Source organism: Macrotis lagotis, chromosome 1, assembly GCF_037893015.1.
Source record: "Macrotis lagotis isolate mMagLag1 chromosome 1, bilby.v1.9.chrom.fasta, whole genome shotgun sequence".
Lineage (NCBI taxonomy): Eukaryota > Metazoa > Chordata > Mammalia > Peramelemorphia > Peramelidae > Macrotis > Macrotis lagotis.
In genome coordinates this window covers 265,341,897-265,354,892 of record NC_133658.1, presented here as the reverse complement: position 1 = coordinate 265,354,892, position 12,996 = coordinate 265,341,897, and the positions used below count along the sequence as shown (strand labels likewise).

Sequence of the window (12,996 nt, the reverse complement as noted above, 5' to 3'; positions counted from 1 at the left end):
CCTATTGCACAGAGAGTTGGACATAGGAGGTCAGGAAGTCCATATGAACTTTATGAGTTCATCTGAAAGATGCTTTCTCTGACATAATCTCAGTATCTCTACGAAGCTGTCTAGGACATCAAATGCAGAACAAGTGTTAATCTATATTGCTAGAGGAAGTTTTCTCACCTGGAATTCCTATAAAATACAATCACTGAATTAGATCAAATAATTCTAACCAAATAATGCTAATCAAATGTTAACCAGAAGAAAAAAGAAAAGTACTTTCTCTGCCTTCTCATTTTTCTTTGCCACCTTTCTCCATTCTGGGATTTATTCCATTTCCCTAAGTCTACCTTTTATTTATTCTTTATCTCTTCTCCCACCTTCATTCTTTTTTTAAACCAGTCTTCTAAGGTTAGTCAGGAGCATGTATTCTGGAGAGTAACTTCCCTAGCCAGGACATCTGCCAAGGCCAAGAGCAAAGATTTCATTAAAATTGCTCAATGAATCTCTCCAGAGATTGAAAGGGGTGGGGGTAAAATAGGAAAAATCTGTCACCTTGCACTAACCAAAAAAAGGGAGGGGGAAAGAATACCAGCATCTTAAAGAGATCTTGTATTTCAATGGGGGGAAAAAATCAATCCAAACCACAGACCTAAAAAATAAAAGGAAAAAACAGCCTGCTTTCAATGATCCCTAGCAGGGAAAGAAAACATAGATGGTTTGGTCCAAATAGGCTGAGCAATTGGCAACTTTACAGTCCTTAACTGGTCATCCTCTGCTAGGAAACTTGACACTGCAGTCAACATTGAACTTAACAGTCAGGGACACCTAGACTTGACCACAAAGCTCAACAAAGGGAACATCATTCGCAAAAGCAGCAGCTCCATTTCATTTTATTCAACTTTAGATGTGTCTTGGAATTATGTTTAAATAAAAATGTTATAAAAATAAAGGTAGCGTTTTTTTTATCTTAGATTAGACAAGTTGGGATTTTTTTTTCTTTGTAGGCTGCTATAAATCAATCAACAAGCATTTATTTATTAAGTGCCTACTATTTCCTAAACACTATGCTAGGTATTAGGGAGTAGAAAAATAACCCATTGCCTTCCAGAAGTGTATACTCCATTGGAAGAAATACATCCATCTATAAAATGTATATACAAGTAATATACATTAACATTTGAGGGATAAGAAATGATGTCCTATAGAAAATGGCAACCAAGTTGAATCTTGAAGGAAACTAGAGGCTCTGAGATTTGGAATGGAGGAGAATCTGCATTTCAGACATGGACAACTGATAAAAAGAAGGGAGATAGACAATTGTTGTGTAAGAAAATAAGAAAAGTAGATTGCCTGTAGAGTGGATGAATCTGTGTAGAAGGCTGAAAAATTAGGTTGGGGTCAAATTTTAAAAGGCTTTAAATGTCAAAAAGAGGAGTTTATATATGGATTTTAGTTGTAATGAGGTCACTGAAATTTGCAATCTGTCATTACATGGTACTGACATGAATTTGGAAGCTCTGTGGAGAATAAAGTACCTATTATGCAATCCTTATCATGTATATTACCATGTATATTAATGTATTTTTGACTCTAGAAAAATAATTTTAGTTTATGCAGATAGTGAAAATTTTGCATAAAACAATAACCTTGTCCACATATAATCTTGTCGCTGTGATAGAATCTTGGACCATAACTCAGAAGATCTAATTTGAATCCTCTATCTACCACTCACTAGCTGAATGACCTTGGGATAACCATTTAATCACTCTGGGTCTCAGTTTCTTCCTCGGTAAGATGGAGTTGGACTAGTCAAATGAACTCTTTCCTTTCTGTTTTAAATAATTCTATTTTGTATCCCTTACATACCCTTTCCTTTTGCTCCCATTCCCAGATACAATAGAATAGTTTTAGGATAATAAAAGTTATTGAATATATATTAGAAACTTGGCATGACTTTTGTTTGTGATCAGAAGTGCTCACTGTATTAGGAGTTTACAGACTTCATTTGAAACCTGGTTTGAACATTCTTCAACTGATAGTCAAAGGCTATGAACAGACAATTTTCAGAAGACAAAAAAGTTCAAAGTTATTAACAGTCATGCAAAAAAATATTCTAAGTGCTGAATAGAGAAATGCAAATTAAAACAGCTTCACACCTATCAGATTGGTTATCATGACAGAAGGGCAGCTAGTTGGTACGATGGATGGAATGCTTTAAAATGAGTTGGAGAAGGAAATGGCAAAATCACTCTGGTATCTTTACCAGGAAAAACCCATCTGGGTCATGAAGAGACAGACACGACTGAGAATGACTTAGCAATAAAAAGAGTCATAACCTGCAATCCTATGATCAACTCTCAAACTTGTGATTCTATAAAGCACCCCTGAATCAGCCTATGAGGCTATGGAATATGGTCTATTTCTATAACCCTCCTATTGGAAGGTTACAAAAGACATGGATAGCACAGATGTCTTTGTTTAATGTTGCTGTGTATGACTGCCTTTGTCTGGCACCTAGCACAGCTTCGTGACCAATTAAGGTTTTCAGAAATAAAGCTTTTTGTTGATAATATCAACGGTGATAAGTGATGAAAATCTGTTAGAGTTAAGTGATCCCCCCATTGGTGCCATCTAGTGTTGAGATATGAAAGCAAACACACCTTTAAGGCGTTACATCAGTAAAAGAAACATGTACACAAATAAAATCCTGAAGAACTGGAAAACCATCTTTCAAACAAAGTTTTACAACAATAGCTTGACAGATAGAAAATGAGCCCTAGAGCCAAGAAGATATGAGTTCAAATCACACTCCTGCCTCACTTTAACTGAGTGTTCATAGGCAGGTCTTCAATTACACACACACACACACACACACACACACACACACACACAAATTGAAAATTATGAATGTTCTGCCTATTGGTATTATTAGAAGGTTTGTACATGCTGACAAAATCACAGGTCTGAACACTAATACTATCCCTGTCCAAAAAGAGGTGACACTGAGATGAATATTTTATATCAATAATGAACAGAGTCTTTGCTCCCAGAGATTCAGAAAGGAAAAAAAAATAGTTTTAGCAATCTACCTTCTGATCTGCCTATGTTCTTCTCTATCATTTTAATTATTCATGAAAAAGATAAAGAAATAGAAAGAAGTTACAAATAAATATTTTTTTTTATTATGGCAGCCTTCTTTAATTGATGATCCAATTTTAACTGAGTATATAGAGACTAATATTTTTGATCAGACAAACCTTAATTTGACCTAAAGACTTAATCTTTTAGTTTTAACAAAGAAAAGGTCCTTGAAACTTGAATCTGAAATAGCATCAGAGGGAAACAACTTCCATTCCTCCTCAAATCATCATATGTTTATTAGAACTGTAATGTAGGAATTCAAGGATCTGGGGCAATTTCAGTTGAGTAATGGCAGAGTAGGGATAAGACAGGTCTCAAATAAAGAGTGTCAAACATGCTGACAAGCCTGGGAAATATAACAAAATAAATAAAAATATGATAAAATATGACATATTTAAAAATTAAGTCAATATGCATCCTGAAGGGTCTTCATTTCAATTTGAGCTTGACAGCACCTATATGTAGGAAGCAGACTAGAGAATAGTGATTAGGAGAGTTAAAGAGTCAGAGATCCTGAAAAGGCAGAATGTTCAAAAGGGATAAAAGGGTTTGGGGTCAAGATGGAGATGTGAAGGCAGGTCCTGAACTTAGGAGAGAAAGAAAGAATGATCTTGAGATCTTTGGAAGAAAGCATCAAGAACATGGATATGATGGGATGATTTTTAAAAGACTGAGATGTTTGGTAGTAGATGGAGGGTGTGAAAGTAGCAAGTGGGAAGTAAGTGATATGCCAAGTTCTCCTTTTAGCCTTGTGTGTCAACAGAGAGAGAGAAACATCCAGTCTTGGAAGGGGTGCCAAGAGACATGAGGTCTCCTGGAGAAAGCTAGATTCTAGAAAGCACAAGAAAATGGAAGGGATATGAAAGATACAGGATGAACAACCGAAGAAGGTTCTAAAGGACATCATGGAATGGGAGAGCAAAGAAGGCTAGGAATTGGATATAGCAGCTGGTTTATGCACTTTGATCAATGATTCTTAAGGTCACCTAGGCCATACCCTTAGGTTGGGCAATATTTCAAGGCCAGGTCCTTGATGCTCTTAACCCTAAACCCCAAGAAATGTGGTGAGGGAGGGGTGAGAGGAAGCAGCTAGCCAAAATTCTTGGGGTGGGTGAGAAGGAAATTGCTCTGGCCCCTTTTGAATGCTCCTGAGGCAAATCCCTGTTGTTTTATATCATGTTTAGCTTTGGTATTTTTATCAATCTGTGTGTACATTGAATTTCCCAATTTTACAATGGTAAGTTTTTGAAGGCATATTCTGTTCCATTTTTGTCTTTATATTGCCAAGGTATAGCAGTTTGTCATTGTAGGCACTTAATAATGTTTGTTGCATTGAATTGAACCAAGGCAATTATATTTAATTCAATTCAAAAGCATTTAAAATTCTAAGTATAAGGTACTAGTTTTGTAATAGTAAGAACTCCCTCCCACTTCCCCAACTTCCTTCTGGACTTTTGACTAGAAGTAAGCAGGTTTACACAAAATTTCCCATAAGAGTGGGAAATGATGCAAATGATTCCTTTGGTTAGCATATGCACATACTTGTTGTATTGAGCTCACCATCCCTTGCCTTTTCCCTCTTATTCCCTTCCCCACTCAGGGAGACGAATAAAGGATGAAAAATAGAGAACAAAAAACTAACCTGTTACATTTTTATTGGTTTTATTGGAGACTGACTTCGGTGGTGGGACTGGAAGCCGTGGGGGGCTGGGGAGCTGGGCTGGGTTTCTTTCCATGTGTTTATAGGGGGAGTCTGTGGATTCAGAAATAGGTAAGGCTTGGGCAGACTCTTCGACAGAGGACAGGCTGACATCCTCTAATTCTTCACTAGATGGTGAAGGCAGCTTGGCTAGTTAAGGGAAGAAAAGATAGGATTCATGAAAGCATCCAGCTTATTATTATTAAATCAAACATGACTAGAAAAATAAAATGAGGACGTTTATGGCAAAGGCAGGACCACAAATGGGTGGAAGGGGGAACTAGCTACCATTTTGTTTTTGTAAAACAAAAAATAAACTATTCCAAAGAAACTACAAAGCAGGTAGAAGCCAAACAACCCATTCTAACTGATCAAGCCCCATCTCCCTAACTTTGCTTATATTTTTTCTATGAATTGAAGAGTAGGGGGACCAGAATGTTTGACTGCAGCTCAATTTACTGCCTATTGTGAATCATTTCATTCTAAAAGTGAAATTAGCTACCTTTGAAGTTCTACATAGAGAAATTAGCTTTCTATTCCTGGTGAACAGTTCAGTGGTGCCAGTAGAGAGCCTTCTAGATCTGGAGTGAAAAAAAAAAACAGAACACCTGAGTTCAAATCCAGCCTCAGACACTTACCAATTAAGAGACCTGGGTAAGTCACTTAACCTTCGTCTCCCTCAGTTTCCTCACCTGTAAAATGAGGATAATAATGGCACCTATCTCCCAGGTTTGCTGTAAGTATTAACTGAGATATTTGCAAAACACTTTATAAACCTTAAAGTGCTAAATAAATGTTATTGTTGTTTCTGTTACTGTTATTATTACTTGCATCTTTCAAAAGCCGTTTTCCCACTATGGACAAGTGCCAAAAATATGATTAGAATTCTAGATTTGTGTATTAATCACTTTTTTCCATATTTTTTTGAGATCTCCCTAGCTTTTGTGCTGAACTCTTGGGAAACAGCAGGATAGACAATTGTGGCAGAGATGAGAGAGAGGAAGAGAGAGGAAGCATGTTTAGCCGATGTTCCAGAAAGGGATATGATTAGATTTTTCATCTGAATCAAACTGGTCCTTGGGTTCCTGTTTATAAGTAACTAATTTCCTAAAAACATAATTATACTGAGAGTTATTTATATAACAATTTACCAGAGGCCAATTTTTCTACCTGCCACCTGACAGAGCTCAGGGATTTTATTTATTGCTCAAGATATTGACTTCTCATCTCTTCAACCAACTGTCTCCACTGATAGGGTGTCATATAAAAGTGGTTTCCTTATGGCTGAAGCTAATGCATACTATTCATCCTGAAATGATTGCTGTGAATAGTTAGGTTAACAGGATGCATAGGCTCTTGGATGAATATCTGGGGTTAGTTATAGGAGTTAGAGATGAACTAACTACCTTAACTAAATGAAAGCCAAAGGACTTGATTAGGGCTGACCCCCCAACCACAAGCCACAGAATACAAGTTTCCCCTACTAGTGCAATGCTCAAATTCATTTTAGATAGATCTAGAAAATCCTCTCTCAAAGAATGAGAGGATGCTGTGCATGGATAGAAAATGGAACAGAAATTTAAAGAAAGTATTATAGACTTTGGGAGAATGGGAGTTGTTTTGCAAGGGATTGATCTGAGCAAACCTCATCAGAGTGAAGGAAGCATTGAATTTGTATAACATCATACTTTTTGCTTAGAAAAATAGTACATTCTTTTGCTTTTCTGAACCAAAATGGACCATGAAACCTCTTTAGGAACACAGAATTCTTGATCTCTATTCTACCATATGACCTTGACCCTCTATAATATAAAGAGAGGATCCACAGGAACAATACTATTCCTAAGGAAGCTATTCCTAAGAGAAGTCTGACTTTTCTTATTTCTGAGTCCGTCCAATGTTCTTGAGTAACTTTCACATTCACTTTTTCATTTAAATTACATCCCACCCTCCAATTTCCAGCTGAAGCAAAAGTCTCTAAAGTCAAAGCAGAAGGTTCATATAGAATGGTTCATGGCTAGATCTTAGTCAAATTTTTCTTTTCCCTCTCTCTGTTCTTTCTTGCCATTCACATACATTGGGTAGTTTTCCAATTCCCTTCAAAGATTTTCTACAGACTAATTGTAAAATTATGTGCTCCCCATTTTGATTTCTTCAAGCACTAGAATTCTCCACTCTTTTCCAATCCAAGATCACTTCTCTTCTAGTGAATCAAATAAATTTAAATGGAAATGATAATCAACAACCTTTTAAAATAATGATTCCTTTTTTCCCCTTTTTTTGGCAGGGAATGGGGGGGTATATGAGTGAGAGAGATTGTCCATAAATATAATTTCATTGGTTTCGAAAACTACTAGTGAAAAACCTTTTTTAACCAATGCAAATGGGTCATCTACAACTTATAATCTTAGTTGCCAGAACACTGAAAGTTAAGTGAATTGTTCAGGGTTGTACAGATATTATGTCTGTGTCAGAGGCAGGACCAAAAATAAAATCTTTCTAAGGTCATTGTAAAAATTAAATGAAATTTTTGAAGTGCTAAATAAAATCCTTAAAGTGCTAAATAAATGATATTGTTGTTGCTGCCCCTTTTACCTCCCGTCATTTTCATTACTAATACAGATTATTCTATTTCAGAATAGTTTATCACATCATAATTTATTGAGAAGCATCATGAAGTGATGGATAGAAAGTCATCCTTTGAAATAAGCCCTATATTAAAGCTCTACCTCTAACATAATACTAGTCATGTCCCTGGGCAAGTCACCTTAGTCTCTCAATGATCTAGACAAGTAATATCAAACTCAGAAGGAAATAAGGTCATTCACAACCACAAATAAATATCTCTAACAGTATGCATATTGTTCTATAAAATCATATATCAACATAATACATGCTTTATTGCAGTTTTATTTTGTTTTATATTTATAATTATATTTTACAATCTGACTGACCCTACTGATAAGTGTAGGCCTGCTAGTAGTGCTTGATACCTCTGGGATAGAAAATTATTTGAGATCATAAGCAACAGAGAAGGTACCTAGTTGAGGAAGTTCTTTCAACAGATTGTTCCTTAAATCAATGAAATCACAGACCTAGTCCTTATTGATATCCTATTATTTTCACATATATATATATATATATATATATATATATTATATGTATATAAAATATAAAGAACCTATAATGTGTTGAGCACCAGGGTTATACGTACAAAAGTCAGACAATTTTTGTCCTCAAGGATTTTCTATTCTAGCAGGGGGAAACAACACTTACTCCTGTTGTTCTGGGAAAAAAAATAAATCAATACTACTATTTCTTTGAGAAAGGGTATAATATTTGACTGTCCTTTGCCTCCTTTTGCCATCTCTATCACTTCCTACATCAAAGCTCCCTTCCCTGGTCATCACTCCTTATATATGGATTATATGAATAGCCATATTTTAAATAGCAATAGCTAATTTTATATAATGTTTTAAGGTTTACAAAGATTTCCCCCCAGTATAAGTATGATTACCTCTATTACTGCAAGAGACAATATGGCATAGTACTTAGATAGTCAACCCCAGAGATCTGGGTTCAAGTCTCACTTTTTTTTTGAAAGGCAAATTGGGTTAAGCAGCTTGCCCAAGGCCACACAGCTAGGTAATTATTAAGTGTCTGACACCGGATTTGAACCCAGGTACTTCTGACTCCAGGGCCAGTGCTTTATCCCCTGTGTCACCTAGCTGCCCCTCAAGTCTCACTTCTAACACATTCTAATCTGTGTGACTCTTAATCAATATCTTAGTGCTCTAGGCAAGGGGTATCAACCATGTGACCCAAAGTACTCTGAGTGTTGTTTGAATCTGATTACCACATAATTCCTATAAGATTTTAATGTGTTGCTATAGTAATTTTAAAAAGGAATATATGAACGAGTGGCTTTTTTGACATAAGGTTAACTCATAGTTCTTTATGAATGTTTCAGTGGCCCCTGTTTCTATTTTAATTTGACACTAATAACCTGAGTGGGCAGATGGAGTTTTGTCATCAGAGAGTTACCTTTATCCACGAGATCACAGATTCAGTCTCTATCTTTGTCTCCTATCATCTCCTTTTTTTTTTTTTAACAAAGAAGGAAATATAGGCCCACATATAAGGGTCATGTAATCCAAGATGGAGCCACAACTTCAATCCAGATCTTGAAATTCCAAAGTTATCACTTTGTCTTCTACCACCTACTGCCTCCAATAAAACAAACAAAAAAAAGTATAAGAGCCCCCACCAAAATCTTATTCTCCCTAACCTGGGATCTTAAAGTATAGGACAAATTCCACTGAAGTATAAGGACTTTATTGATGAGTCCAGTGATAAATGAGGTCCATCATCTCTGGTTCAAAATCATTAAATGAAGATATGGTTATCACCAGATGGTTTGCCATAGGGAGGTAGACTTTTACAAGGGTGGGGTGAAGTGAGGAAACTATAGGTACCATGTCAGCTATGTCTTTAGAGGGCTTATCCACATTGATGGAATCAGTTATCTTTTAACTATTGAATTAAGTAATAATCATATTTTATATTTATATAGTGATTGATAGTTTAAAAATGATTTTCAGGAGAGGTGTGTAGGTTCTTTGCTCCATTTTTGACTGAAACAGAAGTCCTGCAAAAGTTGAAACCTTGGATCCCTACTCTTCTGATTGATGACTGTTTCTTCTGGATAACTATTTTAGCAAATCCCCAGCTATGCTCCATTTTACTTATTCCTCTCCAATTATCTTTTTACTTATACCCTGGGTCAATAAAAATGAGAACTGAGAAAACCCCCCAAGGAATTGCCCAAGATAACACTGGTTACTTTCTTACTGTCTTTCACAATAATTCTACTTTCATGATTAAGAACTTTGAAATTCCCTTTTCTGACCATAACCTCCTAACACTTCATATCTATATATTGAAAATATTTTTGTCTTTATCATCATCTCTAGTTACTTCCTCCCTCAATATTCTCCTAAACTGCCATCCTGGCTTTATTTCTCTCCCCTCTGAGTCTTGACCCTCTAGCAAACCAGTTCAATTCTATCCTTTTTTGTATTATTTAATTCCTTGACCCTCTCTCTTCAACCCTAGACTACTGCATGATTCCTCCCAGAATATTACTCCTTCTTCATCCCAACATGTCTTTATTTTCCCAATGGCAATACCTTAACCCCTATTAACACTGAGTTGTCTTTCTATGAACACTGAGTTCCTCCCAAACCACCATTTGAGGAATTTCTCACAACCACCAAAGTTTTCTTCATATCAGTCCCACATTTCTTCCCACATCAGTCCATTACTGCCTAGACTACTTTTTCACCTTGTATCCATGTGACTACTTTCCTCTTGACCCTCCCTTGTTTTTCAGCTCCATTGCATGCATTGCCTTATTTGAATAGGAGGAAAAAGAAAATGGTGAGGAGGAAAGGAAAGGGACAAGGATAAACATTTATTATAGGCCTACTATGTATTGGACTTTGTACTAAGTGATTTACAAATACTATCTCATTTTGATCCTCACAAAACTAGATAAGGTAGGTAATATCATCATCTCTATTTTATAGTTCAAGAAACTGAGGCAGGGAGGCATTAAGTTGCCCAGATTCATATAGCTAGGGAGTTTCTTAAGAACAGAGCCTGACGTGTTTATATTTCCAGAACTTAGTTCAGTGCTTGGTCCATAGCAAATGCTTAATTAATGCCCACAATGAAGAAACAAAATGATTACTTTTTGAAGATGATATATAGAATCCTAGGAAATCAACCAAAGAAACTAGTTAAAACAATGAATAACTTCACAAGAGTTGTTAGATTTAAAATAAACCTACATGAATCATTATCATTTCTATATAACTACCAACAAAACCCAGAAGGAAAAGATAGAAAAAGAAATTGTATTTAGGATAATTGCAGACAATATAAAATACTTAGACATCTACCTGTCAAGACAAACTCAGGGATTATATGAACACAATTACAAAATATTTTTCACACAAATAAAAACAGATCTAAATAATTGGAGAAATACTGTTTATGGGCAAGCCAAGAAATAAAATGATACTTCTATCCTAAGTTAATTTACTTATTTAGTTCTATACCAATCAAACTCCCAAAGAATTATTTTAAATAATAGAAAATAATTAGTAACAAGATTCATCTGGAAGAAAAAAAGATCAAGAATATCAAGAAAATCAATGAAAAAAATGTGAGGGAAGATGATGATGATCTAATAGTTCCAGATTTCAAAATAAAGTACAAGTGGTAATCAAAATAGTCTGGTACTGGTTAAGAAATGGAGGAGTGGACCAGTGGAATACACTAGGTTAGTTACCTAATACACAATAGGAAATGACTGTAGTAAATCTAGTGTTTGATAATTCCAAAGATCCAAGGTTTTTTTTTTGGGGGGGGGGGTAAGAGCTCAGCTTTTGACAAAAATTGCTGGGAAAACTAGGAGTTTGGCAGAAACTAGACAGAGACCAACAATACCTCACACTGTATGTCAAGAAAAGGTCAAAATGGATAAATGATTTAAACATAAAGAATGATATTATAAGTAAATTAAGGGAGTATAGAAGCATATGCCTGTTGATCTAGGAAAGAGGTTATGACAAAACACGAGATAGAGAAGATCATGGGAGGCAAAATGGATAATTTTGATTATGTGAAATTTAAATCTTTTGCACAAGCAAAATTAATGCTGAACAAATTAAAACAAGGGTTTTCTAATATTGGGCTCATTTCTCAAATATATAGAAACCTGAGCTAAATTTATAAAAGTAAGAACACATGCCCATTTGGTAAATGGTTAAAAGATATGAACAAGAAGTTTTCAGATGAAGTAATCAAAGATATCAACAGTCATATGAAACAATTTTTTATTACAGATTAGAGATGATTAAGTAAATAAGTTTAATTAATGTAATAATTTAATTAAAATGAAAATAATTCTTAAGTACCACCTCAAATCTTTCAGATTGTATAATGTCAGTAAAAGAAAATGCCAAGCACTGGAGAGATGTGGAAAAACTAGGATATTAAGGTACTATTGATGGAGTTGTGAACTAGTCCAGCCATTCTGGAGAACAATTTGAAACCCTGCCCATAGGGATAGAAAATTGTTCCTATAATTTGACCCAGAAACACCACTATTAGTTCTATACACAATAGCAAACAAAGAAAAGAGAAAATGACCTCTTTGTGCAAAATATTTATGGCAGTTCTTTTTATAGAGGCAAAGAATCAGAAATCAAGTTGATACTCATCAATTGGGAAATTGTTGATCAGATTGTAGTATGTGATTGTGACAGAATACTATTGAACTATAAGAAATGATAAGGAGGATGGTTTCAGAAAAACTTGGAAGAGATATGAACTGATACAAAGTTAAGAAAACAAGAAGAATTTTTAATACAGTGATAGCAATATTATATGGATAATCAACTGAGAAAGAGCTATTCTGATCAAGAATTGATCCAAAATAATTCTAAAGGACAATTGATAAAAATGCTATCCATCCCCAGAGAGAGAACTAATGGAATCTGAATGCAGATTAAATCATGCTTTTAAAACTATTTCCACATTTTTACTGTTTTATTTTATGTTTTCTTTTTCAATGTGACTAATATGGAAATTTGTTTTGTATGAATTCATAAGTATAAGTGATATCAAATAACTCACCTTCTCAAGGAGAGGAGAGAAATAAGGGAGAAGAAGAGAATTTGAAGCTCAAAATTTCTAAAAATGAGAATTTCATTTGTAATTGGGAAATATTTAAGAAAGTAAAAATAATTTAAAAATAAACGCTTTAACCATCTATTAATCTAAATCATTCATTGTCAATTCCCAACTCTGAATTCTCCCACCATCCATCTCCCCAATGGAGGTACTGCTTAAGAGAGATAGAAAAAGGTAGGCAAAATACTGTTAGAGTGCATCTCAAATAGATGTTTTCTAATATCATCTGGGCTTTCATTTCAGCAAAACAAATTTTTTCCCTCTAACTAGCATGCTCATACTCCACTTCTCTTCTCAGGTTTCCTACACAGTCCTTCCCCCTCCAATTTTCATCCATGATATTCATTTTCATCAGAATTACTGTCTGCAGGGGCGGCTAGGTGGTGTTGGGGCGACTAGGTGGTATA

General features: G+C 35.1%; 1 protein-coding gene across 4 annotated transcripts in view; it reads right to left on the bottom strand.

Annotated features, from left to right (window-relative positions):
• The window catches only part of PHACTR3 (phosphatase and actin regulator 3), a 319,965-nt gene that overhangs the window by 94,196 nt on the left and 212,773 nt on the right, over positions 1 to 12,996 (bottom strand). For 3 of the 4 annotated variants that reach the window (XM_074210374.1, XM_074210373.1, XM_074210375.1), the window contains exon 5: positions 4,772 to 4,978. The exons of the other annotated variant lie outside the window; for it this stretch is intronic. In XM_074210374.1, coding sequence (XP_074066475.1) covers positions 4,772 to 4,978 — 207 coding nt within the window. The remainder of the gene's footprint in view (positions 1 to 4,771; positions 4,979 to 12,996) is intronic. 4 annotated transcript variants of the gene reach the window in all.